Source organism: Heptranchias perlo, chromosome 1 (assembly GCF_035084215.1).
Source record: "Heptranchias perlo isolate sHepPer1 chromosome 1, sHepPer1.hap1, whole genome shotgun sequence".
Classification (NCBI taxonomy): Eukaryota; Metazoa; Chordata; class Chondrichthyes; order Hexanchiformes; family Hexanchidae; genus Heptranchias; species Heptranchias perlo.
This window is the reverse complement of record NC_090325.1, coordinates 195129023-195156853: the sequence shown is the minus strand read 5'-3', so window position 1 is coordinate 195156853 and position 27831 is coordinate 195129023. Positions and strand designations below refer to the sequence as shown.

The window sequence follows — 27831 nt, the reverse complement described above, 5'->3', positions numbered from 1 at the left end:
TTGGTGAGACCTCACCTGGAGTACTGTGTACAGTTTTGGTCTCCTTATCTAAGGAAGGATATACTTGCCTTAGAGGCGGTGCAACGAAGGTTCACTAGATTGATTCCTGGGATGAGAGGGTTGTCCTATGAGGAGAGGTTGAGTAGAATGGGCCGATACTCTCTGGAGTTTAGAAGAATGAGAGGTGATCTCATTGAAACATATAAGATTCTGAGAGGACTTGACAGGATAGATGCTGAGAGGCTGTTTCCCCCTGGCTGGAGAGTCTAGAACCAGGGGGCATAGTCTCAGGATAAGGGGTCGGCCATTTAAGACTGAGATGAGGAGGAATTTCTTCACTCAGAGGGTTGTGAATCTTTGGAATTCTCTTCCCCAGAGGGCTGTGGATGCTCAGTCGTTGAGTATATTCAAGGCTGAGATTGATAGATTTTTGGACTCTAGGGGAATCAAGGGATATGGGGATCGGGCAGGAAAGTGGAGTTGAGGTTGAAGATCAGCCATGATCTGATTGAATGGCGGAGCAGGCTCGAGGGGCCGTATGGCCTACTCCTCCTCCTATTTCTTGTGTTCTAAGTACAGAGTCAGGGAAAAGGGCGGGGAGGGGGAGATGAAAGAACAAAAAGGGAAGGTCTGTGATAGGGTGGAGGTCAGGAGTGATTAAATGACAAAAGGGAAGATGTTGTAAGGAAAACGGGGGTGGTAATGGGACAGGTAAAGAAACAAAAGATGGATCCAGAGGAGATGTAAATGGTTACAGCAGAATAGCAGAGGGGGAGGGAAGCCTGGAAAATCCGGCAAAGAGGAGAGGGGTCCCGTGGCCCACGAATGTGGTGGGGAAAGTGGGGGAGGGAGGAGACCCCAGGGGTAGGGACCCCCCCCCCCCCCAGTCGTGTATCGGTACGGGATCCTCACCCCAAGCACTCGCGTATCTCTCCCCCACCCCACCACATCTCCCCCACCCCTCCATGCCTCCCCCACCCACCCCCCACACCTCCCCCACCCCACCACATCTCCCCCACCCCTCCGTGCCTCCCCCACCCACACCTCCCCCACCTGACCACACCTCCCCCACTCGACCACACCTCCCCCACCCCTCCATGCCTCCCCCACCCACACCTCCCCCACCCACATCTCCCCCACCCCTACGCCTCCCCTCCACACCTCCCCCACCCACCTCCCTCCCCCACACCTCCCCATCCATCTCCCTCCCTCACCCATCTCCCTCCCCCACACCTCCCCATCCATCTCCCTCCCTCACCCATCTCCCTCCCCCACACCTCCCCATCCATCTCCCTCCCCCACCCATCTCCCTCCCCCACACCTCCCCCACCCATCTCCCTCCCCCACCCATCTCCCTCCCCCACACCTCCCCCACCCATCTCCCTCCCCCACACCTCCCCCACCCATTTCCCTCCCCCACACCTCCCCCACCCATCTCCCTCCCCCACACCTCCCCCATCCACCTCCCTCCTCCACACCTCCCCCACTCCCAGTGCCTCCGGTACAGCTGTCCGAGAGAGAATGGGAGCAGTGATCGATTTACAATTCTAAAGTTCTTGCCCTAAATACTAAACAAATATCGACCTCGATCGTGAACTGAAACTCCTTTTGTTGCAGCTAACACGAACATCCTCAACAACGGTAAATTTCCCAGTGAAGAACTCGAGATAACGGAGTAATCGACAGCAAGTTTATTACACTCCATAAATTAATGAGCTCCTTCAACTTAACCACAGCAACAAAACCATATCCCATGGTTTACTGTCTGTTATTACATGCTACTCTCTTGTCAGGTTGTTTGATTGTTCACAAATAGCAGAGAGCGAGATACAAATACATTCAAATGGGTGTCCAACTGAATTATCATTATATTCCCTTCTCCAGACACAAATATGCTCAAAACCTCAAAAAAAAACGAAGGCTTTACAAAGACTTTTTTTTTTACATAGTGCAAATAACTCCATGTACACCAGTTACAATGTTTTCAGCAATAATTAATTTAGCATGGATTAAGCATTCGATACCACGTTACACATTGCAACATTCCCAGAGGGGTGATAAATTTGTGCTAACAGCTCGAATATTACATTTTGTTAGGTGTCATATCCTTTTATTATAGTTTTACTCCCTTGTGAGTGGTCTCACAACCTCAGGATGTCCCAAAGCGTTTTACAGCCAATGAAGTACTTTTCTTTTTAAGTGTAGTCACTGTTGTAATGTAGGAAACGAGGCAGCCAATTTGCGCACAGCAAGATCCCACAAACAGCCATGTGATAATGACCAGATAATCTGTTTTTAGTGATGTTGGTTGAGGGATAAATATTGGCCCAGGACACCACGGGGAACTCCCCTGCTCTTCTTCGCAATAGTGCCGTGGGATCTTTAATGTCCACCTGAGAGGGCAGACGGAGCCTCGGTTTAACATCTCATCTGAGAGACGGCACCTCCGGCAGTGCAGCACTCCCTCGGTACTGGACTGGGAGTGTCTGCCTAGAGTTTGTGATAATGACCAGATCATCTGTTTTTAGATGTTGGTTGAGGGATAACAGAAGCTGTGAATTGTTAAATACACCACTCAATGGGCTCTTAATTCCCTTATAATTTCATCTTTGATCTACAAAGTAATGACCTTATTATACTGTCCTGTCAGCCATGTAACATTACTCATGGTGAGGACAAAAACGCCTGAGGCTGCACTTAACGCAATTTCAGCACCGCGTCCCAATTCTCATTAACACTGTTTTCGTTATGAGATGATGGTATAAATATTAATTAAAAATACACGCCAGGGTGTGAGAACTAATCTTGGGGCTTTCTTGACTCAGGCTTTGCGCTCCTGGTTTAAGAACGTAAGCATCTGCAAAGTTTATCCCGCTCCCAAAAACGATCAAGCGAAACTCCAGAATATCTCCAGGAACAGGGAGGAGGCCATTCAGCCCCTCGAGCCTGTCCTGCCATTCAATTAGGTCATGGCTGATCTGTATCTTAACTCCATCTACCCCCCCCCCCCCCACCCCGCCTTGGTTCCGTAATCTGTCTAACCTTAAAAACTAAATAATGCATCTTTGGACAATTGCTTCTTATGTCAAAACGTTTCCATAATGCCAACATTCTCAAAGCTGTATCAATAATTTAATCAATCAGTTTGATCGTCTCAGGCTACAAAAGGATGTATTTTAACCCACGCACCCCCCTCCCCCTCCCCGTCCAGCAGGAATGGTGCGGGCAGAGGGTTAAGATGGCGGAAATGCTCGCTCCGCGATCCCGCGTTCCCGCTGACCTGAAATCAAGAACGGGAGGGCCGGCCGCCCGCCCCAGAGGAGAGGGGGGACCCAATTCAAATGCCGAAGTCGCTTCCCAATGACATCATCGGGACCGCACACAATTTTCAATGCAGACCCACTAAGGACTGTACAACTCAGACTTGCCAGCGAAAGCAGGCTGCGTCCTGGACACAGGGGGCACAGGTAAGTCTAACTTTTAAAAGCTTTTTTTTCTTACAAGTTCCTTCCGGGCCAGCGGAAGTTCTCCTCCTGGTCCCAAAAGGATACCTTGGACCTAGGGGTTGCCAACTCTGGTTGGACATATTCCTGGAGGTTTCATCACGTGATCTCCCGCCTCAAACCGCCTCAGCCCCGCCCCCACACTCCTGCCATTGGTCCCTCTAGGCGCACGGCCTTCCCACGGCCAATTGGAAAGGGAACCAACTCTTTGTTACCCAATTGGATGATTCTTGACTGTTAGTGAAACAGACTTCTCCCCCCATCTCCAATATTTTTATAACTAATAAATGAAAATGTTTGAAGAAAATGAAAAAAAACAACCATTTTGTTTAATGCCCCTATGGTTTCTCTCCCTTGTTTGTTGGCAGCAGTGTCCGGGAGATCAGTCGACAATTCCTGGAGACTCCAGGACAATCCTGGAGGGTTGGCAACCCCTACATGGCCCCAGATCCTTGACCCCCGATTGCAAACTTTGCCGATTTCCCCTCCCCCCCCTCACTTACCTTACCCGAGACCGTTTCCATGGCTCCCAGGCGGCGGCTTGACCTCCCCCCCCCTTCCCCCCCCCCCCCATGAATTTCCACTCCCGTTATTCCCGCTGGCATCGGGAAGGAGTCAGTGTCGGGGTATGCAAATGAGGCCTGGGAGTTAAAATCTCCCAGGGGCCTCATGGTCTTGGGGGGGGGGGGGGGGGTGGGAGAAGCCGGATGGATCACCTCCCACTTTAGCCCCCGCACCCTCGATTCCCGCCCCGAGTTAAAAATCGGGGCTTAAATATTCCTGGAACATTCATTCCTGTTCCTAATCAGGTATTTATCCGGATCCCTTTTTCAAGATGGTAAATCCGCACAGTCTATAACTCCTTTTGCTGGCAGCCATCCTTAGATCGATAACTCTTTTTTGGGAAAATAAAAAACTTCTCTTGACTCTAGTCTCGCTCTGGATGTCTTCTCAAAAGCTCCAGTCAAATAACCTGCTTACGTTCTCACTGCCTCTCAGCATTTTAAAGACTCGGATGGCACCGCAGCTCTCCTCTAATAAAAACAAGTTACGTTCCATGAGTTTCTTTCTGACGGCCTGGGTTCCTCCTCATCCCTCCGATATCCTGCTGCAGGCAGATGTTCAAAATTGCGGACAGTATTCCAAAACTGGCCTCAGTAGCGATCCATCAGGATCAGAATAACTTGTTTGGACTTGTGACCAAATGCTCTTGCCATGAAACCCAACACTTGACCAGCCTGGCTGATAACAGCTTCAGATTTCATGCAAAACTTTCAGTCAACAATTGATAATTAAAACAAATTTTTTTGGCATTTTTGTTCCATTTCAATCTGTACAACTGTGCATTTATCCACGTTGAGACCTATCTTCTTGCTCCTCTGCTCAATTGGCCCCAATCTCTCTAAAGCTATCAATTTCCCTTAAATGCGTCACTTGGCTACATAACTTGGTGTGATCAGCGAATTTTATGTCATCTGAGCTGCTGCAATCAATTGCACTTTTATTTCCCAACCTGCCAATCCATCATGCGAGTTGTATGTTATGAAGACTTGGGTTGAGGCTGTCTAAAAATAACCCCTCCTCCTTCTTAACTATAAGTCCTCAAGAAAACTCTACATTCAGTGCGTATAACAGGAGTTGCACCAAATAATCCCCTTTAAATTGGTGACCTCTAGTTTACCTGGAACCCCATTCCTGTTTGCCTACATGTCCAGCATTCTTACCACAGTTTTATCAAATTAATTTAATGCTGAAGTACTCTCAGCTTTATCGGAGGGAATAACCGAACGATGCTTAAAACTTTAAAAGGGGTCATTTTGTGAGGGCCCGCTGGCCGTGTGGAGCCTTGCTAGCAGTAGGTGCGGGTCAGAGAATAGGGGGCGATAGTGTTATGAGTCTTTCTCTGACTCTCGCTCATGTCTGTCAAAGCTCTACGCTTGCAATTGGAGCTGTTGCAAAATTACTCTTTGAAAGTTAACATTCTGACACATGGACAGCCCCATGAAATCAACAGAATTGTGGTGTAAGACTAAAACTCTAAAAGGACTTGCATTTGAGAGTCGGGTGCAGCATATTTCTCGGGACCTCCTACTTTATCACCAACAGGACTAAAAATTAAGTCAAACTCTCAAATGGTTAATGTTTCAAACACTTAAGACAGTTAAATCATATTTCTATATATAACATAGCAATTTTGGTGGCGTTTAGGTAGAAGGAGAGCTGGGAAAACAGGAAAGGCCAACACTAATCTCACCCTTAATTTGGAACAGCCTGTAGATCTCCATTAGTCTAAACATTGACCGCGTCTCTTAATCACGCATCAGTGGGCTTTGAGCGATGATGTACGTGATTAATTTGCCAACACAGGTACGTCTTAGAATCACAGAGCACAGAAGGAGGTAATTCAGCCCATCGTACCTGTCCCGGCTCTTAGAAAGAGCTATCCAGTTAGTCCCACTCCCCCTGCTCTTTCCCTCCAGCGCTGCAAATTTTCCCCCATAATGGGTAGGAGTTTGGGTCAGAAGAAAAAAAATTAAAAACAGAGTAAAAGAAATGGGACGGAATAAAACACATTTGATTTTACTTGGCAGTGTTTAAAACAAAACCCACTTCAATAACCTTCAATTGATGGTCCAATAAAAACAAGCCCTCGAAGCCTGTAATGTACAGTCTTTGCTAGTTGGTTGTCCATTTATGAATCATCGTACAGAGGGTTATTGTAATTCCCCCATGAACCGTAGTCTTGGTCATCCAGCAATCGTCCATATGAAGAATTCCTACAACAAATGGAAAATATTTTTGAAGATGACACTTTATGAGTTGTAAGATATCCTAACATTATCTTGGAAGCACATTTCAGATCAATTTTTTTTAACGAGCCACTAGCAATAAAAAATTCTTATTTATTTTACAACCTCTCCTTCAGCATCCTTTTATAGACAAGAATTTCAGTTCACATAACTTCAGTTATGTGGAGAGAATACAGAAGCTGGAATTGCTCTTGTTTTTGCCTTCGACTGTCTTCACAGTAGAAGACACAAAAAAGCATACCAGATATAGTGGGGAACCAAGCGGCTAATGAGAGTGAGGAACTTAAAGTAATTAATATCAGTAGAGAAAAAGTATTGGAGAAACTAATGGAACTAAAAGCTGATAAATCCCCTGGATCCGATGGCCTACATCCGAGGGTTCTAAAAGAGGTGGTTGCAGAGATAGTGGATGCATTGGTTATGATCTTCCAAAATTCCCTAGATTCTAGAACGGTCCCCGTGGATTGGAAGGTAGCAAATGTAACCCCGCTATTCAAGAAAGGAGGGAGAGAGAAAACAGGGAACTACAGGCTAGTTACCCTCACATCAGTCGTCGGGAAAATGCTGGAATCCATCATTAAGGAAGTGGTAACAGGGCACTTAGAACATCATAATATGATTAGGCTGAGTCAACATGGTTTTATGAAAGGGAAATCGTGTTTGACAAATTTATTAGATTTTTTTGTAGATGTAACTAGCAGGGTAGCAGTGGATGTCGTATATTTGGATTTTCAAAAGGCATTCGATAAGGTGCCACATAAAAGGTAGTTACACAAGATAAGGGCTCATGGGGTTGGGGGTAACATATTAGCATGGATAGAGGATTGGTTAAAGGACAGAGAATAGGGATAAACAGGTCATTTTCGGGTTGGCAGGCTGTAACTAGTGGGGTGCCGCAAGGATCAGTGCTTGGGCCTCAGCTACTTAGAATCTATATTAATGACTTAGATGAAGGGACCGAGTGTAATGTATCCAAGTTTGCTGACGATACAAAGCTAGGTGGGAAAGTAAGCTGTGAGAAGGATACAAAGAGTCTGCAAAGGGATATAGACAGATTAAGTGAATGGGCAAGAAGGTGGCAAATGGAGTATAATGTGGGGAAATGTGAGGTTATTCACTTTGGTAGGAAGAATAGAAAAACAGAATATTTTTTAAATGGTGAGAAACTATTAAATGTTGGTGTTCAGAGAAACTTGGGTGTCCTCGTACAAGAAAGACAAAAAGTTAGCATGCAGGTACAGCAAGCAATTAGGAAAACAATTTGTATGTTGGCCTTTATTGCAATGGGGTTGGAGTACAAGAGTAAGGAAGTCTTGCTGTAATTGTACAGGGTTTTGGTGAGACCTCATCTGGAGTACTGCGTACAGTTTTGGTCTCCTTATCTAAGGAAGGATAGAGGCGGTGCAACAAAGGTTCACTAGATTAATTCCTGGGATGAGAGGATTGTCCTATGAGGAGAGGTTGAGTAGAATGGGCCTATACTCTCTGGAGTTACAAGAATGAGAGGTGATCTCATTGAAATATATAAGATTCTGAGGGGGCTTGACAGGGTAGATGCTGAGAGGTTGTTTCCCTGGTTAAAGAGTCTAGAACTAGGGGGCATAGTCGCAGGATAAGGGGTCAGCCATTTAAGACTGAGATGAGGAATTTATTCACTCAGAGGATTGTGAATCTTTGGAATTCTCTACCCCAGAGGGCTGTGGATACTGAGTCATTGAGTATATTCAAGGTTGAGATTTTTGGACTGTGGGGGAATCAAGGGATATGGGGATCGGGCGGGAAAGTGGAGTTGAGGTCGAAGATCAGCCATGATCTGATTGAATGGTGGAGCAGGCTCGAGGGGCCATATGACCTACTCCTCCTCCTATACCTTATGTTCTTATGTTCTTTAGAGCAGAGCAGGTTAAGGGGAGATTTAATTGAGGCGTTCAAAAATTTGAGGGGTTTTAATAAGTAATCACAAAGACACAGATTTAAAGTAATCGGCAAAAGAATCAGAGGGGAGATGAGGAGAATTTTTTTTAAGCAGCGAGTTGTGATGATCTGGAATTCGCTGCCTGAAAGGGCGGTGGAAGCAGATTCAATAGTAACTTTCAAAAGGGAATTTGATAAATAATTGAAAGGGAAAAATTTGCAGGGCTCTGGGGAAAGAGCAGGGGAGTGGGTCTGATTGGATAGCTCTTTCAAAGAGCAGCACAGACACAATGGGCCGAATGGCTTCCTTCTGTGCTCTATGATTCAATGAATTTGATTGGCTCAGAGATCCTTCTATTTTTGCTTAAATAATGATATTGATGATCACACTGGGGAATATAACTGGGGTTATCTGAGCTAGGCAGTGCAAAGAACCTACATTAATATCAATCGATGCCAAAGCAACTATGAAATTTCAACTCTATGTTCGATCAACTTTAAATCTATGTGGCAGCGTTTATGAAAAACACAATTAAAATTTCACTGCAAATAGTCAACAGAGGAAATCTTCCCTCCGTCTCAGACACTGCGTTATCAATCATGGTATGCTGGGATTAGCCAATCAAAACTGCTAAGTCCTTACAATAGAAATGGCTCTCAGTAATTTTATTACTGTGTCAGGAGGAGAGGTTAAAATTAGTCCCTTATCCTTAACAGACCATAGTGCGCACAAGGGATGAATTAGAAGTCTGCACACTGGTGAACCTTCTTTGAAATAGTGCCATGAGATCTTTTACATCCACCCGAGAGGGCGGAAGGTGCCTCGGTTTAACTTCTCATCTAAAAGGTGGCACCTGTGACATTGCGGCACTCCCTCAGTATTTTGTGCTCAAGTCTCTGGAGTCAGACTCGAACCCACCACCTTCTGATACAGAAGCAAGAGTGCTGCCACTGAGCCACGGCTGACACTCGAACATACAAAACAGAAGAGTGAATAAGGCCACTAGGCTCAACCGTTGTCACCCTATCCATCAGATGGTGAATCCTTCCCCAACTGTCAGTAACTCTAACTTCTGAGCTAATATAGTACTGTGCACAGTTCTGGTCTCCGTATTACAAAAAGGATACAGAAGCACTGGAGAAAGTGCAAAAAAGATTTACAAGGATAATACCAGAACTGAGAGGGTACAACTATCAGGAAAGATTGAACAGGCTGGGGGTCTTTTCTCTAGAAAAGAAAAGACTGAGGGGGTGATAGAGGTCTTTAAAATTATGAAGGGGTTCGATTGGGCAGACGCAGAGAAAATGTTTCCACTTGTGGGGGGGAGACCAAAACTAGGGGCCATAAATATAAGAGAGTCACTAATAAATCCAAAAAGGAATTCAGGAGAAACTTCTTTGCCCAGAGAGTGGAACACACTACCACATGGAGTGTTTGAGGAAAATAGCATAGACGCATTTAAGGGGAAGCTCGATAAACACAGGAGGGAGAAAGGAATAGAAGGATATGCTGATAGGGTGAGATGAAGTAGGGAGGGAGGAGGCTCACGTGGAGCATAAATTCCAACATAGACCTCTTGGGCTGAATGGCCTGTTTCTGTGCTGTAAAATTCTATGTAATTCTAAAGGAGATAAACTTAATGTGAATTACTGTATACAGCAAAAGTCACAGACCTGGCAACATGAATTAATTTTAAATAAGCCAGAAACCAATCACCATGCATTCCCAAAATTGATGTAAAGCACAGAAATCAGGGAAAAGCAATTTCTAAAAATGTGCTGCTATATGATATAATAGTGGATCCCCCCATGGCATTGATCAAAGTGAGTCGGTCGACAGGATACACCAGGGTAGACAGTCCTCATTGCAGAACCTGAGGGAACAGTGGTGCAGTGAAGATGAAAACCTGGCCGGAGACCCCGTTCCATCAGGTCTCTGCCCCCGCTCAGATCCATGCTGCGATTTCCTGGGGTTCCCCAGATGGGTGGGACTGGGTCCGCTCCCAGGTCCATCGTACCCATTTAAATGAGGCTATAGATTGGCCTTCTGCCTCCGCTGCACGATTGTTGGACCCCCTAGCGGAGGGTGGCTCGCAGGAAGCAGTTTTCAATCAACAAGAAAGTCTGCGTTTGCATCCACTGACGGGAGTGACTGGTGCTAGAATCATAGAATCATACAGCACAGAAGGAGGCCATTCAGCCCATCGTGCCAGTGCCGGCTCTTTGAAAGAGCTATCCAATTAGTCCCACTCCCCCCAGCTCTTTCCCCCATAGCTCTGCCAATTTTACCTTTTCAAGTATTTATCCAATTCCCTTTTGAAAGTTACTATTGAATCTGCTTCCACCGCCCTTTCAGGCAGCGCATTCCAGATCATAACAACTCGCTGCATAAAAAAAATTCTCCTCATCTCCCCTCTGATTCTTTTGCCAATTACCTTAAATCTGTGTCCTCTGATTACCGACCCTCCTGCCAGTGGAAACAGTTTCTCCTTATTTACTCTATCAAAACCCTTCATAAATTTGAACACCTCGATTAAATCTCCCCTTAACCTTCTTTTCTCCAAGAGGAACAATCCCGGCTTCTCCAGTTTCACCAATGCTTAACCTGAGAAAATAGCTAGTGTAGTAACCCAAAAAATGTGAGGAGAACGTTAACAAATATTTAACTGATCACCAATTGCAATACCTCTGTGATCAAAAGGGTTTTCTGTGAAAAACAGAATTCATGTGGCTATTACCTTAATTTAAAGTATGTGACTCCTCCAAACAGCACCAAAACTGCGATGATGACCACCACAGAGATGGCCGCCACACTTCCTGGTGATGGAAACAAAAAACAAATGTGACCACGAGACAAATAAGATTGAATTAAAAAGCCAAATATGTTGAAATAGCTCAACATCTACTTAAGAACAGAGCATGAGGAAGCTAGATAAACACACGAGGGAGAAAGGAATAGAAGGATATGCTGATAGGATGAGATGAAGTAGTGTGGGAGGGGGCTCGTATGGAGCATAAACACCGGCATAGACCAGTTGGGACGAATGACCTGTTTCTGTGCTGTAAATTGGAATGAAGAGTTTACTCTACTGAGGAGATGAAGAGGTGTTTACTCTACTGAGGAGATGAAGAGGTGTTTACTCTACTGAGGAGATGAAGAGGTGTTTACTCTACTGAGGAGATGAAGAGGTGTTTACTCTACTGAGGAGATGAAGAGGTGTTTACTCTACTGAGGAGATGAAGAGGTGTTTACTCTACTGAGGAGATGAAGAGGTGTTTACTCTACTGAGGAGATGAAGAGGTGTTTACTCTACTGAGGAGATGGAAGAGGTGTTTACTCTACTGAGGAGATGGAAGAGGTGTTTACTCTACTGAGGAGATGAAGAGGTGTTTACTCTACTGAGGAGATGAAGAGGTGTTTACTCTACTGAGGAGATGAAGAGGTGTTTACTCTACTGTGGAGATGAAGAGGTGTTTACTCTACTGAGGAGATGAAGAGGTGTTTACTCTACTGAGGAGATGGAAGAGGTGTTTACTCTACTGAGGAGATGAAGAGGTGTTTACTGTACTGAGGAGATGAAGAGGTGTTTACTCTACTGAGGAGATGAAGAGGTGTTTACTCTACTGAGGAGATGAAGAGGTGTTTACTCTACTGAGGAGATGAAGAGGTGTTTACTCTACTGAGGAGATGAAGAGGTGTTTACTCTACTGAGGAGATGAAGAGGTGTTTACTCTACTGAGGAGATGAAGAGGTGTTTACTCTACTGAGGAGATGAAGAGGTGTTTACTCTACTGAGGAGATGAAGAGGTGTTTACTCTACTGTGGAGATGAAGAGGTGTTTACTCTACTGAGGAGATGGAAGAGGTGTTTACTCTACTGAGGAGATGAAGAGGTGTTTACTCTACTGAGGAGATGAAGAGGTGTTTACTCTACTGAGGAGATGAAGAGGTGTTTACTCTACTGAGGAGATGAAGAGGTGTTTACTCTACTGAGGAGATGAAGAGGTGTTTACTCTACTGAGGAGATGAAGAGGTGTTTACTCTACTGTGGAGATGAAGAGGTGTTTACTCTACTGAGGAGATGAAGAGGTGTTTACTCTACTGAGGAGATGAAGAGGTGTTTACTGTACTGAGGAGATGAAGAGGTGTTTACTCTACTGAGGAGATGAAGAGGTGTTTACTGTACTGAGGAGATGAAGAGGTGTTTACTCTACTGAGGAGATGAAGAGGTGTTTACTGTACTGAGGAGATGAAGAGGTGTTTACTCTACTGAGGAGATGAAGAGGTGTTTACTCTACTGTGGAGATGAAGAGGTGTTTACTCTACTGAGGAGATGAAGAGGTGTTTACTCTACTGAGGAGATGGAAGAGGTGTTTACTGTACTGAGGAGATGAAGAGGTGTTTACTCTACTGAGGAGATTAAGAGGTGTTTACTCTACTGTGGAGATGAAGAGGTGTTTACTCTACTGAAGAGATGAAGAGGTGTTTACTCTACTGAGGAGATGAAGAGGTGTTTACTCTACTGAAGAGATGAAGAGGTGTTTACTCTACTGAGGAGATGAAGAGGTGTTTACTCTACTGAGGAGATGGAAGAGGTGTTTACTCTACTGAGGAGATGAAGAGGTGTTTACTCTACTGTGGAGATGAAGAGGTGTTTACTCTACTGAGGAGATGAAGAGGTGTTTACTCTACTGAGGAGATGAAGAGGTGTTTACTGTACTGAGGAGATGAAGAGGTGTTTACTCTACTGAGGAGATGAAGAGGTGTTTACTCTACTGAGGAGATGAAGAGGTGTTTACTCTACTGAGGAGATGAAGAGGTGTTTACTGTACTGAGGAGATGAAGAGGTGTTTACTCTACTGAGGAGATGAAGAGGTGTTTACTCTACTGTGGAGATGAAGAGGTGTTTACTCTACTGAGGAGATGAAGAGGTGTTTACTGTACTGAGGAGATGAAGAGGTGTTTACTCTACTGAGGAGATGAAGAGGTGTTTACTCTACTGTGGAGATGAAGAGGTGTTTACTCTACTGAGGAGATGAAGAGGTGTTTACTCTACTGAGGAGATGAAGAGGTGTTTACTCTACTGTGGAGATGAAGAGGTGTTTACTCTACTGAGGAGATGAAGAGGTGTTTACTGTACTGAGGAGAAGAAGAGGTGTTTACTCTACTGAGGAGATGAAGAGGTGTTTACTCTACTGAGGAGATGGAAGAGGTGTTTACTCTACTGAGGAGATGAAGAGGTGTTTACTCTACTCAGGAGATGAAGAGGTGTTTACTCTACTGAGGAGATGAAGAGGTGTTTACTCTACTGAGGAGATGAAGAGGTGTTTACTCTACTGTGGCGATGAAGAGGTGTTTACTCTACTGTGGAGATGAAGAGGTGTTTACTGTGGAGATGAAGAGGTGTTTACTCTACTGAGGAGATGAAGAGGTGTTTACTCTACTGAGGAGATGAAGAGGTGTTTACTCTACTGAGGAGATGAAGAGGTGTTTACTCTACTGAGGAGATGAAGAGGTGTTTACTCTACTGAGGAGATGAAGAGGTGTTTACTCTACTGAGGAGATGAAGAGGTGTTTACTCTACTGAGGAGATGAAGAGGTGTTTACTCTACTGTGGAGATGAAGAGGTGTTTACTCTACTGTGGAGATGAAGATGTGTTTACTCTACTGTGGAGATGAAGAGGTGTTTACTCTACTGAGGAGATGAAGAGGTGTTTACTCTACTGAGGAGATGAAGAGGTGTTTACTCTACTGAGGAGATGAAGAGGTGTTTACTCTACTGTGGAGATGAAGAGGTGTTTACTGTGGAGATGAAGAGGTGTTTACTCTACTGAGGAGATGAAGAGGTGTTTACTCTACTGAGGAGATGAAGAGGTGTTTACTCTACTGAGGAGATGAAGAGGTGTTTACTCTACTGAGGAGATGAAGAGGTGTTTACTCTACTGAGGAGATGAAGAGGTGTTTACTCTATTGAGGAGATGAAGAGGTGTTTACTCTACTGAGGAGATGAAGAGGTGTTTACTCTACTGTGGAGATGAAGAGGTGTTTACTCTACTGAGGAGATGAAGAGGTGTTTACTCTACTGAGGAGATGAAGAGGTGTTTACTCTACTGAGGAGATGAAGAGGTGTTTACTCTACTGTGGAGATAAAGAGGTGTTTACTCTACTGAGGAGATGAAGAGGTGTTTACTCTACTGAGGAGATGAAGAGGTGTTTACTCTACTGTGGAGATAAAGAGGTGTATACCCGACTCACTGACCTGCACTCAAACTGTTTGCAGATTGCTCAGTAATCATGGTGGTTTCCCGGGATGATGGGGCTTCAGTTTTTGATGTCTGTCCTGGGGCTGTTGAACTCGGCTTCTCTAGAGCTGGTGGTGTTACCATTGACAATGAAGACAAAGAGGTCGCGTCAGCAGCCGTCGTTCCTGTCTTGCCATTTGTGACTGAAGTGGTTTTTGATGCAGTTGTGCTTCCTTTCGTCTGGCTTACGGTGAAAGTTGCTTTTGGTGCACTTGTAACGTCTGTTGATTGGATTACAGCGGTAGATGACTGAGGTACGCTCGTAATACCTGTTGATTGGGCTGAAGTTGACTGTGGTGTACTGGAGTTACCTGTTGATTGGGCTGTAGTTGACTGTGCTGTAGTTGACTGTGGTGTACTGGAGTTACCTGTTGATTGGGCTGTGGTTGACTGTGCTGTTTTGGAATTACCTGTTGATTGGGCTGTAGTTGACTGTGGTGTACTGGAGTTACCTGTTGATTGGGCTGTAGTTGACTGTGCTGTTTTGGAATTACCTGTTGATTGGGCTGTAGTTGACTGTGCTGTACTGGAATTACCTGTTGATTGGGCTGTAGTTGACTGTGCTGTATTGGAATTACCTGTTGATTGGGCTGTGGTTGACTGTGCTGTCCTGGAATTACCTGTTGATTGGGCTGTAGTTGACTGTGCTGTATTGGAATTACCTGTTGATTGGGCTGTGGTTGACTGTGCTGTCCTGGAATTACCTGTTGATTGGGTTGTGGTTGACTGTGCTGTATTGGAATTACCTGTTGATTGGGCTGTAGTTGACTGTGCTGTACTGGAATTACCTGTTAATTGGGTTGTGGTTGACTGGGCTGTGGTTGAACTTGGCTCTAGTGTTGTGGTATCATCTGTTGATTGGCCCAACGTTGAAGTTAACTGTGATATACTTGTAACATCCGTTGATTGTTTTGCAGTTGAAGTCGGTTGTGGTGCACTTGTCTTATATGATTTATTTGTGTCGCGTCTGCTTGTTGCCTCTGGTAAGGATCCTGTTGCCATTCCTGTAGAGCTCTCTGAAACAGGAGAGTTATGTTTGGTGCTTGTAGATGTAGTGACTGCAGGATTGGTTGTTGTGGTTATGGTTGGCCCTACGGTGCTTGTTATTGTGTTGGTTGTGGTTGAAGTTTGGGTGGTGGATTGAATGGTGGTTAGTGGACTTCCTTCAAAAGCTTCTGATGCTCCATTTCTAATGGACAATGTTTCTGTTGTACTTTCTCCATTTGAAATGACAGCACTTAATTCTGCAAAGTAAACAAAATAAACTTTTAGAATAGAAAAAGCTTGGAAAATAATATGTTATCCTCGGAGAGGGTGCAGAGGAGATCTAATAGAATGTTAACAGGGATGAGTGACTTTAGTTAGTTGGAGAGACTGGAGAAGCTGGGATTGTTCTCCTTAGAGCAGAGAAGGTTAAGGGGAGATTTAATCGAGGTGTTCAGAATTATGAGGGGTTTTGATAGAGTAAATAAGGAGAAACTGTTTCCAGTGGCAGGAGGGTCGGTAACCAGAGGAGACATTTAAGATAAGTGGCAAAAGAACCAGAGGGGGATATGAGGAGAAATTGTTTTATGCAGCGAGTTGTTATGATCTGGAATTCACTGCCTGAAAGGGCGGTGGAAGCAGATTCAATAATAACTTTCAAAAGGGAATTGGATAAATACTTGAAAAGGAAAAATTTGCAGGGCTATGGGGAAAGAGCAGGGGGGAGTGGGACTAATTGGATAGCTCTTTCAAAGAGCCGGCACAGGCACGATGGGCCGAATGGCCTCCTTCTGAGCTAAATGATGCTGTGCTGTATCCTTAACGTAGCTCTCGTGTGTAAGACATACCTTGATGTGCAGGTAAAGCTAACTATGAAAGAATAAAGCACACGGACCCTGGGGAGCCTCAAGGGCTGTGTATATAAAGTTTAAATCAACCCTTCCATATTCCACACTTATATCTCAAGGTATGCAGACTAACAGGCCTAAGCATTTCTATTTGGATTCATCTACCAATGAGACAACAGCACTAAGAACAGCCCTTTCTAAACCTCCAGCCGCACAAAATTCAAACACAGGACAATCAGTGAATAGAAGTGTTAATCGCACTGAGCAGCCTGGGCTTTGTGAGCTAGATTGTTAGGGCTCAGCAAGTCACAGATGTAGCTAAAACACATGTAACATGTACGTTATTAATATAGGAACAGGAGTAGGCCATTCAGCCCCTCGAGCCTGTTCCACCATTCAGTGAGATCATGGCTGACCTGTACCCTAACTCCATGCACCTGCCTTGACTCCACAGCCCTCAATACCTGAGGCTGGCAAAGATCTGTCGCTCTCAGATTTAAAGTTATTAATTGAGCTAGCGTCTACTGCTTTTTGTGGGAGGGAGTCCCACACTTCTACCGCCCTTTGCGTGAGGAGGTGATTCCGAACTTCTCCAGCCTTTTTTTTTCCCAAATCCTTTCTGTGGAAAAATCCTCAAACACGACACCTATATATGCACACCACAGGAATCATAACCTCACTCCTACAAGTCTCCTTAACCTACCACCTGTTTAATTATTTCGCTGTTGTTTCCAAACGCAGGTGATTTAGACATTGTCCAAACAGAGGCACACGCCCAAAAAAAGAAATCAGCATGTTCAATTGGAACTGATATATTACAAGGTAAAAATGAATGGAAGTTAGTAGCTGGGGGTGTGTGGCCCCTCAGCAACCTAATGTATCTCATACCTAATGTACCTTCAGCCCACTAGCCAGATCAGGAGAGAATACAAAGGGGTAGAAGTTATGTTTCAGCTGTACAGAGCTCTGGTTAGACCCCATCTGGAGACACTGCGTTCAGTTCTGGGCACCGCACCTCAGGAAGGATATATCGTCCTTGGAGGGGGTGCAGCGCAGATTCACCAGAGTGATACCGGGGATAAAAGGGTTAAATTATGAGGACAGGTTGCATAGACTAGACTTGTATTCCCTCAAGAATAGAATATTAAGGGGTGATCTAATTGAGGTGTTTAAGATTATTCAAGGATTTGATAGGGTAGATAGAGAGAAACTATTTCCTCTGGTGAGTGAGCCCAGAACAAGGGGGCATAACCTTAAAATTAGAGCCGGGCCGTTCAGGGATGATGTCAGGAAGCACTTCTTCACACAAAGGGAAGTGGAAATCTGGAACTCTCTCCCCCCAAAAAGCTGTTGAGGCTGGGGGTCAATTGAAATTTTCAAAACTGAGATTGATAGATTTTTGTTGGGTGAGGGTATTAAGGGTTACGGAACCAAGGCGGGTAGATGGAGTTAAGATACAGATCAGCCATGATCTAATTGAATGGTGGAACAGGTTCGAGGGGCTGAATGGCCTCCTCCTGTTCCTATGTTCCTAGAAGAACTTCACCTTTATGTCAACCTACACACACAATTCTCCAGGCTAGCCTACATCTTCCAGAAACAACTCTACTTGTGCCAAAAGCTGTCCTAGCAGTGCAATGACAGTCTCTGACAACGCACCATCGCCTTCTGGTTAGCAATTCGTCACCTCTCCCGTCTCTCCTAGGGGTGCAAGATTGGCTATTCTCTATAGGCACCAGGCTAACCCTAATCATTTCAGAAAAGGGCTCACGTCCGAACAAGATAAAGCAAAAAAATTAACCGAGTAGAGGATCTGAAATCCTGATGCGTCCCCAAGGCACTTCACAGGAGCGATTATCAGACAAAATTTAGCACCGAGCCACATAAGGAGATGTTAGGACAGGTGACCCAAAGCTTGGTCAAAGAAGAAGGTTTTAAGGAGCGTCTTAAAGGAGGAGAGAGGGGTAGAGAGGCTGAGAGGTTTAGGGAGGGAATTCCAGAGCTAAGGGCCTAGGCAGCTGAAGGCACGGCCGCCAATGGTGGAGCGATTAAAATGGGGGATGAGCAAGAGGCCAGAATTGAAGGAGCGCAGAGATCTCGGAGGGTTGTTTGAAAAGAAGTTATTTGTAAGAAAAGTTTGTTTTTTCCCTCTTTGAGTTCCTCCCAACAAAATGTGATTTAGAAAATGTTCTAAAAGATTTTTTTGGAACGAACTGAAGATCAGTGGCATCAGTTTCTAACATAGAAAGAAAACTGACGCTGGGTTTCTAAAACTCCTGCTATCGATGAGATTTAAAGCCAGCAATTCTTTTCTCTTACACGCTCATGACTATGAATCTAGTTACAGAAAAGCACACTCTTTGTCCACGATGCCCCGCGATAAATACTGGATACGCCAGGGGTTCCTATTATGGGATGGATACGAGCAAACCTGACCAGATAATGGATACGTGCTTAATTAGGTTTCCTCAATATATAAAACAATCAAATGTCATGAGTTCTGACTACCAGGAAATTTCAGAGAGGCTGCACTCTTCAATAGACAGAAACATGGGTTGGAGAATCGGGGCTATTGTGTTATAACCCTGCTTAGCAAGGCTTCTGTCTGGGAGTGCCGCCTTTCTAGATTTGCCTCTACCTAACTCAAGGATACCTAGTATCCTCTACCTACCACAAGTTTTATACTGCATTTTTGTTATTCACCTGCCTCATCTGTGTATTTTTATTCAGATGATTTCTTTCCTGCATTTCCCAAAACTAATTCAGTTGTTTCAGAGACAGTATGGGGAGCGGATTTTCCTCTTATTGTGTTTGGGCACACAGGATCATCTGGGTGCGGTGCATAGAGGATACAGAGAGTCACATACATATGACACAACCTGTCAGATTTTTCACTGTTCCCCGAGCCCAAACAATCCTTCACCCAAGCAGAACGAGAGGAAAATATGTCCTTAATGACTTGCCGAGGAGTTAGTTTCAGTTTCCAACTCTTGCAAATCATTAGAAATTTTACAAGAATTGAAACAGATTCTTATTCAAGTGTTTTTGACGTATGTCTTACCTATGTGCTAATTTGGCTGAGTTGATAGCACTCTCACTTCTGGGTCAGGTGGCTACAAGATTTGAAACCCATACCAGGGGTGTGACATTAAACCAAGGCCCCGCCCCGTCTTCCCTCTCAGGTGGACGTAAAACATTCCACAGCCACGATTTTCGAAGAAGAGCAAGGAAGTTCTCCCTGGTGTCTCGGCCGATATTTAGCCCTCAACCAACATCACTAAAAAACAGATTATCTGGTCATATCACACTGCTGTTTGTGGGATCTTGCTGTGCGCAAATTGGCTGCCGCGTTTCCTACATTACAACAGTGACAACGCTACAAAAGTACTTCATTGGCTGTAAAACGCTTTGGAACGTCATGAGGTCATGAAAGGCGCTGTATAAATGCAAGCTCTTCCTTCCAATCCTATCCTTTGGATGAGATGTTAAGCCAAGAATCTGTCTGACTGCTCTGGTGGTTCATTTGGAGGCACTATTTGGAGTTGTCCTGGGTAACATTTCTCCTTCAGCCAACACCATGGGGAAAAAAAAACAGATTAACTAATCACTCATTTCACCCGTTGTTTGTGAGATATTGGTAGTGCAAAATGGTTGCCATGTTTGCCTACATAACATCTACTGCACCTCAGAGTGAGTCATTGTCTGTGAAGTGCTTTCAGATGTTTCAATGTGAAAAGGTGCTTTATAAATGCAAATATTATTTCATCATATTTATTGACTGCTAAGTTCCAGTAAGGAAGTAATCCTTTTACTTCAAAGTGTCAGTAAAGGAGGAAGTTCATTTACTCCAATGTGTCAATCAAGGGGAAAGTCCATTTAAGGTCAGTGAAGTCCAACTAATGTGAAACTGAGGTGAGAAACATTTCCCCATGAGGCAGGTTAATGTTGTTACAAAAAGCTGGGCACATTTTCTAATACTGACAGTGCTGGCGAGTCAGGTCTATATACTTAAATTATTGCCATGATTAATTACTGGGGTATACTATTTTGGAGGAAATGTATGTTTAACTAACAATAATCTCACTAACATGATTCTGAAGATCACAAGAGAATCTGAAAGGAGATCAGTTAAATAACCTCCAAAATAACGTCAACTTGCATTTATACAGCGCCTTTTAAGGTAGTTAAACGTCCCAAGGCACTTCACAGGAGCGATTATCAAACAAAATTTGACACCGAGCCACATAACGAAATATTAAGACAGGTGAGAGTCAAAGAGGTAGGTTTTAAGGAGCGTCTTAAAGGAGGAGAGAGAGGCGGAGAGGTTTAGGGAGGGAATTCCAGAGCTTAGGGCCTAGGCAGCTGAAGGCACGGCCGCCGATGATGGAGCGATTAAAATCGGGGGATGCTCAAGAGGCCAGAATTGGCCAGCGCAGAGATCTCGGAGGGTTGTAGGGCTGGAGAGATAGGGAGGGGTGAGGCAATGGAGGGATTTGAACATAAGGATGAGAATTTTAAAATTGAGGCGTTCCCGGACCGGGAGCCAATATAGGTCAGCGAGCACAGGGGGTGACGGGTGAACGGGACTTGGTGCGAGTTAGGATACGGGGCAACAGCATTACTCTATATTTCTGGTCCTGCTTAAAATCAATTATAAACTAAGTGGGGGGGGGGGGGGGGAGGGGTGGAGGAGGGGGTTGGACTCCTGCTGGTTTCTCCCAATCATCCACCGTATCTTCATGGGAGAATTGCGGAAATCCCGAGGGAATGATGCAAACGGTATCTGAAGTTAAGGCAGGCCAGCAGGAGAACCCCTGCAGAAATTCACCATCTGAATGTCTGCTCTTGATAACTCAAACTGATTTTTGCATTGAAAAAGATGAGTTATACAATAATTTGAATCGTGACTTTGAATCAAGAGGAGTAGGCTGCAAATGATTTATTCCACCTTTCTCTTAGAGGGCGAGGCAGATTACTCATTCAAGTCCTATGCAGAGGATGATATAACTTGCATAACCCAGAGAGTGATTTAAATCAATGTTATTGACAGTGGCAGTCATTGCTACATTGCACTATAGAGCAATAAAACAGGAGTGGGACGGGCCAGATGAGAAATTCATCGCTCCACCATTGGCGGCCGTGCCTTCAGCTGCCTAGGCCCTAAGCTCTGGAATTCCCTCCCTAAACCTCTCCGCCTCTCTCACCTCCTTTGAAACCTACCTCTTTGATCAAGCTTTTGGTCACCTGTCCTAATATCTCCTTATGTGGCTCGGTGTCAAATTTTGTTTGATAATCGCTCCTGTGAAGCGACTTGGGACGTTTTACTACGTTAAAGGCGCTATATAAATGCAAGTTGTTGTTGTTGTTGAAAACTCCCAAGTGCCCCTGTTAATGGTTCCAAGGCCCTGTATTATCAGCGTCTCCCCTTTTGCGTGAGAATCCCGAAGCCTCCTGCCTCCTTTCAGGGGAATCGGTCTGCCCCTAGTGCAACCGTGGCTCAGTGGGCAGCACTCTCGCCCCTGAGTCAGAAGGTTGTGGGTTCAGGTCCGACTCCAGTAACATGAGCACAAATATCTAGGCTGTTACCCCCAGTGCAGTACTGAGGGAGTGCTGCACTGTCGGAGGTGCCATCTTTCAGATGAGATGTTAAGCCAAGGCCCCGTCTGCCCTCTCAGGTGGATGCAAAAGATCCCACGGCCTCTATTTTGAAGAAGAGTGGGGGAGTTCCACCTGGTGTCCTGGGCCAACATTTATCTCTCAACCAACATCACTAAAACAGATTATCTGGTCATTATCACATTGCTGTTTGTGAGATCTTACTGTGCGCAAATTGGCTGCTGTGTTTCTTACATTACAACAGTGACTACACTTTAAAAATACTTCACTGGCTGAGGTTGTGAAAGTTGCTATATATCGAGTTACATCAAAACTACATCTCAGAAACAGGCCATTCGGCCCAACTGGTCCATGCTGGTGTTTATGCTCCACAACATCCTCCCTCCCTACTTCATCTCACCCTATCAGCATATCCTTCTGTTCCTTTCTCCCTCATGTGTTTATCTAGCTTCCCCTTAAATGTATCCATGCTATTCGCCTCAACTACTCCTTGTGGTAGCGAGTTCCACATTCTAACCATTCACTGGGTAAAGAAGTTTTTCCTGAATTTCCTATTGGATTTATTAGCAACTATTTTATATTTATGACCTTTAGTTTTGGAATCCCCCCACAAGTGGAAACATCTTCTCTACGTCTAGCCTATCAAACCCTTTCAATATCTTAAAGACCTCTATCAGGTCACCCCTCAACCTTCTCTTCTCTAGAGAAAAGAGCCCCAGCCTGTTCAGCCTTTCCTGATAAGGATATCCTCTCAATTCTGGTATCATCCTTGTGAATCTTCTTTGCACCTTCTCCAATGCCTCTATATTCTTTTTGTAATATGGAGACCTGAACTGTGCCCCATACTCCAAGTGTGGTCTAACCAAGTTTCTATACAAGTTTAACATAACTTCTCTGCTTTTCAATTCTATCCCTCTAGAAATGAACCCCAGTTCTTGATTTGCCTTTTTTAAGGCCTTTTAACCTGCGTTGCTACTTTTAGGGATTTGTATATCTGTACCCCTAGATTCCTTTGCTCCTCTATCCCGTTTAGACTCTTATTATCCGAGCATTATGTGGCCTCTTTGTTCTTCCTATCAAAATGCACCACCTCCCACTTATCTATATTGAAATTAATTTGCCAATTACACGCCCATTCTGCAAGTTTATTAATGTCCACTTGCATTTTGATGCATTCTTCCATTGTATTAACTACACCCCCCAATTTGGTGTTGTCCTCAAATTTTGAAATTTTACTTCCAAATCCAAATCATTAATGTTGTGAAATTGTGAACTGTATCTTTCACAGTGGAAACAACGCTATTCATTGTCCAATGTGTTTGTATAGATACTATCTGGTACGGCATAGATAAAACAGAGCAACAGTTGGGTACAGTTTAGGGTTGGGAATGTAGAGAGATACATCTGTAGCACTCGATATGCAATCACCCACAGTCACTGTACTTCTATAAACACGTGCCAAGATTAATATCAGAGATTCCCAGCTGTCAAATATAAAACTCTCGTCAAGTCACAAACTTCATAGAATCTTAAAGTACAGAAGGAGGCCATTCAGCACATCGTACCGACTCTTTGAAAGAGCTGTCCAATTAATCGCACTCGCCTGCCGTTTCCCCATAGCCCTGCAATTTTTTCCCTTCAAGTATTTATCCAATTCCCTTTTGAAAGTTACTATTGAATCTGCTTCCACCGCCCTTTCAGGCAGCGCATTCCAGATCATAATAACTCACTGTGTAAAAAAAAAATCCACCTCATCTCCCCTCCTGGCTCTTTTGCCAATTACCGTAAATCTGTGTCCTGTGGTTACCGACCCTCCTGCCACTGGAAACAGTTTCTCCTTATTTACTCTCTCAAAACCCTTCATGATTTTGAACACCTCCATCAAATCTCCCCTTAACCTTCACTGCTCTAAGGAGAACAATCCCAGCTTCTCCAGTCTCTCCACATAACTGAAGTCCCTCATCCCTGGAACCATTCTAGTAAATCTCCTCTGCACCCTCTCCAAGGCCTTGACATCCTTCCTAAAGTGCGGTGCCCAGAATTGGACACAATACTCCAGCTGGGGCCAAACCAGTGATTTATAAAGATTTCTTACAAAAAAACTCCTGTTGGAACAAACCAACTGAGGTGAAAAACCAAAGATGGTTCTAGACTCTTAACTGGTTCTGATGAAAGGTCATCGACCTGAAACGTTAACTCTGTTTCTCTCCCCACAGATGCTGCCCGACCTGCTGAGTGTTTCCAGCATTTTCTGTTTTTATTTCAGATTTCCAGCGTCTGCAGTATTTCTGCTTTTTTGTTTTATTTAGGTTGTTACTCCTACCGTTTTTGTTAAAAGAACACTCTCCTGCCACCACTGTAACTTTAAAGATCACATCTGTCCCCCGCTCTAATGGTAACACTCTATGACAGTTAGTTTGTAACTGTAGTTATACTTTGCTGCCTGAATGATGCCCTTCAGCCTTAACACCAACTAACCACCCCAACCTTGCAGAGTGGTAGAAAGCACCTCCTTTGGAGTCAGGCTGTGAAACAACAACAACTTGCATTTATATAGCGCCTTTATCATAGTGAAACGTCCCAAGGCGCTTCACAGGAGCGATTATCAAACAAAATTTGACACTGAGCCACATAAGGAGATATTAGGACAGGTGACCAAATGCTTGGTCAAAGAGGTAGGTTTTAAGGAGCGTCTTAAAGGAGGAGAGAGAGGGAGAGAGGGAGAGGTTTAGGGAGGGAATTCCAGAGCTTAGGGCCTAGGCAGCTGAAGGCACGGCCGCCAATGGTGGAGCGAAGGAAATCAGGGATGCGCAAGAGGCCAGAAATGGAGGAATGCAGAAATATCAGAGGGTTGTATTGCTGGAGGAGGTTAAAGCCTCCTTCCCTTTTGTCTAGATACCCCATGTCTATCTAGATACCCTCTATCCATCTAGATACCCCCGTCTCTCTAAATACCCTCTGTCTGTCTAGATAGCCCGTCTCTCTAAATACCCTCTGTCTGTCTAGATAGCCCGTCTCTCTAAAAACCCTCTGTCTGTCTAGATACCCTGTCTCTCTAAAAACCCTCTGTCTGTCTAGATACCCTGTCTCTCTAAATACCCTCTGTCTGTCTAGATACACCGTCTCTCTAAATACCCTCTATCCATCTAGATACCCCCGTCTCTCTAAATACCCTCTGTCTGTCTAGATAGCCCGTCTCTCTAAAAACCCTCTGTCTGTCTAGATACCCTGTCTCTCTAAATACCTTCTGTCTGTCTAGATACACCGTCTCTCTAAATACCTTCTGTCTGTCTAGAAAACCCCCGTCTCTCTAAATACCCTCTGTCTGTCTAGATAGCCCCCGTCTCTCTAAATACCCTCTGTCTGTCTAGATACCCCCGTCTCTCTAAATACCTTCTGTCTGTCTAGATACCCCGTCTCTCTAAATACCTTCTGTCTGTCTAGATACCCCCGTCTCTCTAAATACCTTCTGTCTGTCTAGATACCCCCCGTCTCTCTAAATACCTTCTGTCTGTCTAGATACCCCCCGTCTCTCTAAATACCTTCTGTCTGTCTAAATACCCTCCGTCTCTCTAAATACCTTCTGTCTGTCTAGATACCCCCGTCTCTCTAAATACCTTCTGTCTGTCTAGATACCCCCGTCTCTCTAAATACCTTCTGTCTGTCTAAATACCCCCTGTCTCTCTAAATACCTTCTGTCTGTCTAGATACCCCCCGTCTCTCTAAATAGCCCCGTCTCTCTAAATACCTTCTGTCTGTCTAAATACCCTCTGTCTCTCTAAATACACTCTGTCTGTCTAAATACACTCTGTCTGTCTAGATACCCCCGTCTCTCTAAATACACTCTGTCTGTCTAAATACCCTCTGTCTCTCTAAATACACTCTGTCTGTCTAAATACCCTCTGTCTCTCTAAATACCCTCTGTCTCTCTAAATACCTTTTGTCTGTCTAGATACCCCTGTCTCTCTAAATACACTCTGTCTGTCTAGATACCCCTGTCTCTCTAAATACACTCTGTCTGTCTAGATACCCCTGTCTCTCTAAATACCCTCTGTCTGTCTAGACACCCCCATTCCAATCAATATACGCCCATGTCCATCTATACTGAAACACTAAATTCATTTGCAATTCAATGACTGTTATGGATTTGATTTATTTGGACGGCTGACCGGATGGATTGTGATAATAAATGCACCGACTCACCTGCAGTCAGCAGCAGGGCGACCAGCCCAATGTTGCAGGGCATTGCTGCGGGGGCAGAGCGGGTGGGATGAGACCCGGGGCAGCTCAGTCTTTGCGGGAGAGGGAAAGGCCGAAGTGTCCGTGTCACAAAAACAGTCCGAGAGAGGAGAGGAGGAGAGCCGGGGTCCGGAGTGAGACCGAGCCGGGGTCCGGGGTGAGACCGATCCGGAGTGAGACCGAGCCGGGGTCCGGGGTGAGACCGATCCGGAGTGAGACCGAGCCGGGGTCCGGGGTGAGACCGAGCCGGGGTCCGGGGTGAGACCGATCCGGAGTGAGACCGAGCCGGGGTCCGGGGTGAGACCGAGCCGGGGTCCGGAGTGAGACCGAGCCGGGGTCCGGGGTGAGACCGAGCCGGGGTCCGGGGTGAGACCGAGCCGGGGTCCGGGGTGAGACCGATCCGGAGTGAGACCGAGCCGGGGTCCGGGGTGAGACCGAGCCGGGGTCCGGGGTGAGACCGAGCCGGGGTCCGGGGTGAGACCGATCCGGAGTGAGACCGAGCCGGGGTCCGGGGTGAGACCGAGCCGGGGTGAGACCGAGCCTGAGACCGAGCCGGGGTCCGGGGATCACCGCTCTGTCGGAGCCGTTTTATTGGAATCCCGAAGTGTTCAGTCAGAATCCGGTGTCTCTGCCGGTCTGGTGGATCCCGGTGTTGAGTTAGACTCCCGATCCGGTGTGTTGGGATCCGGTCCTTGTGATCCGGTGTGTCACTGTGCTGATCTGATGGGATCCGGTGTTGAGTTAGGGATCCGGTGTGTTTGAATCCGGTGTGTCACTGTGCTGATCTGGTAGGATCCCGGTGTTGAGTTAGGGATCCGGTGTGTCGCGATCCGGTGTTGAGTTGGAGATCCGGTGTTGAGTTAGGGATCCGGTGTGTTGGGATCCGGTGTGTTGGGATCCGGTGTTGAGTTAGGGATCCGGTGTGACTGTGCCGGTCTGGTGGATCCCGGTGTGTTGGGATCCGGTGTTGAGTTGGGGATCCGGTGTTGAGTTGGGGATCCGGTGTGTTGGGATCCGGTGTGTTGGGATCCGGTGTTGAGTTGGGATCCGGTGTGTTTGAATCCGGTGTGTCACTGTGCTGATCTGGTGGGATCCCGGTGTTGAGTTAGGGATCCGGTGTTGAGTTGGGGATCCGGTGTTGAGTTGGGGATCCGGTGTGCTGGGATCCGGTGTTGAGTTGGGGATCCGGTGTGCTGGGATCCGGTGTTGAGTTGGGGATCCGGTGTGCTGGGATCCGGTGTTGAGTTGGGGATCCGGTTTTGAGTTGGGGATCCGGTGTGCTGGGATCCGGTGTTGAGTTGGGGATCCGGTGTTGAGTTGGGGATCCGGTGTGCTGGGATCCGGTGTTGAGTTGGGGATCCGGTGTTGAGTTGGGGATCCGGTGTTGAGTTGGGGATCCGGTGTTGAGTTGGGGATCCGGTGTGCCTGTGCGGCTCTGTGATCAGTTTCTGGTCTAACTCACTCTCACAATCCGCCCTCTCGCTGCCTTTTATGGACCGACAATGACGCCGCGAGTTTGGCTTCTTTCACAACTGAAGTGAGTTTGCGACTTTAGCAGTTTTTATAATCTCTGCACCGGTCACAATAACCTGAACATTAACTGAAAGAATCTTCT

At 45.5% G+C, this 27831-nt stretch overlaps 1 protein-coding gene across 1 annotated transcript; it reads right to left on the bottom strand.

The window, feature by feature from the left end:
* Positions 1–1676: 1676 nt before the first annotated feature.
* On the bottom strand, positions 1677–27831 carry LOC137330931 (prostate androgen-regulated mucin-like protein 1 homolog). The gene is made up of 4 exons (XM_067994536.1): positions 26181–27831; positions 14487–15773; positions 10966–11044; positions 1677–6280 (listed from the first exon to the last, which is right to left on the bottom strand). The coding sequence occupies exons 1-4, from the start codon at positions 26221–26223 to the stop codon at positions 6196–6198; spliced, it is 1494 nt and encodes a 497-aa protein (XP_067850637.1). The 5' UTR covers positions 26224–27831; the 3' UTR covers positions 1677–6195.

Bases quoted from the DNA above. Each gene is read 5' to 3' on its own strand.
- LOC137330931 (XM_067994536.1), bottom strand. From the start codon at position 26,223: ATGCCCTGCAACATTGGGCTGGTCGCCCTGCTGCTGACTGCAG. The intron at 11,045-14,486 runs GTCAGTGAGTCG...TTCCATCACCAG, and splicing joins TGCAAACAGTTTGAGTGCAG to GAAGTGTGGCGGCCATCTCT. The intron at 6,281-10,965 runs GTAATAGCCACA...CATTTGTTGTAG, and splicing joins GTCACATACTTTAAATTAAG to GAATTCTTCATATGGACGAT.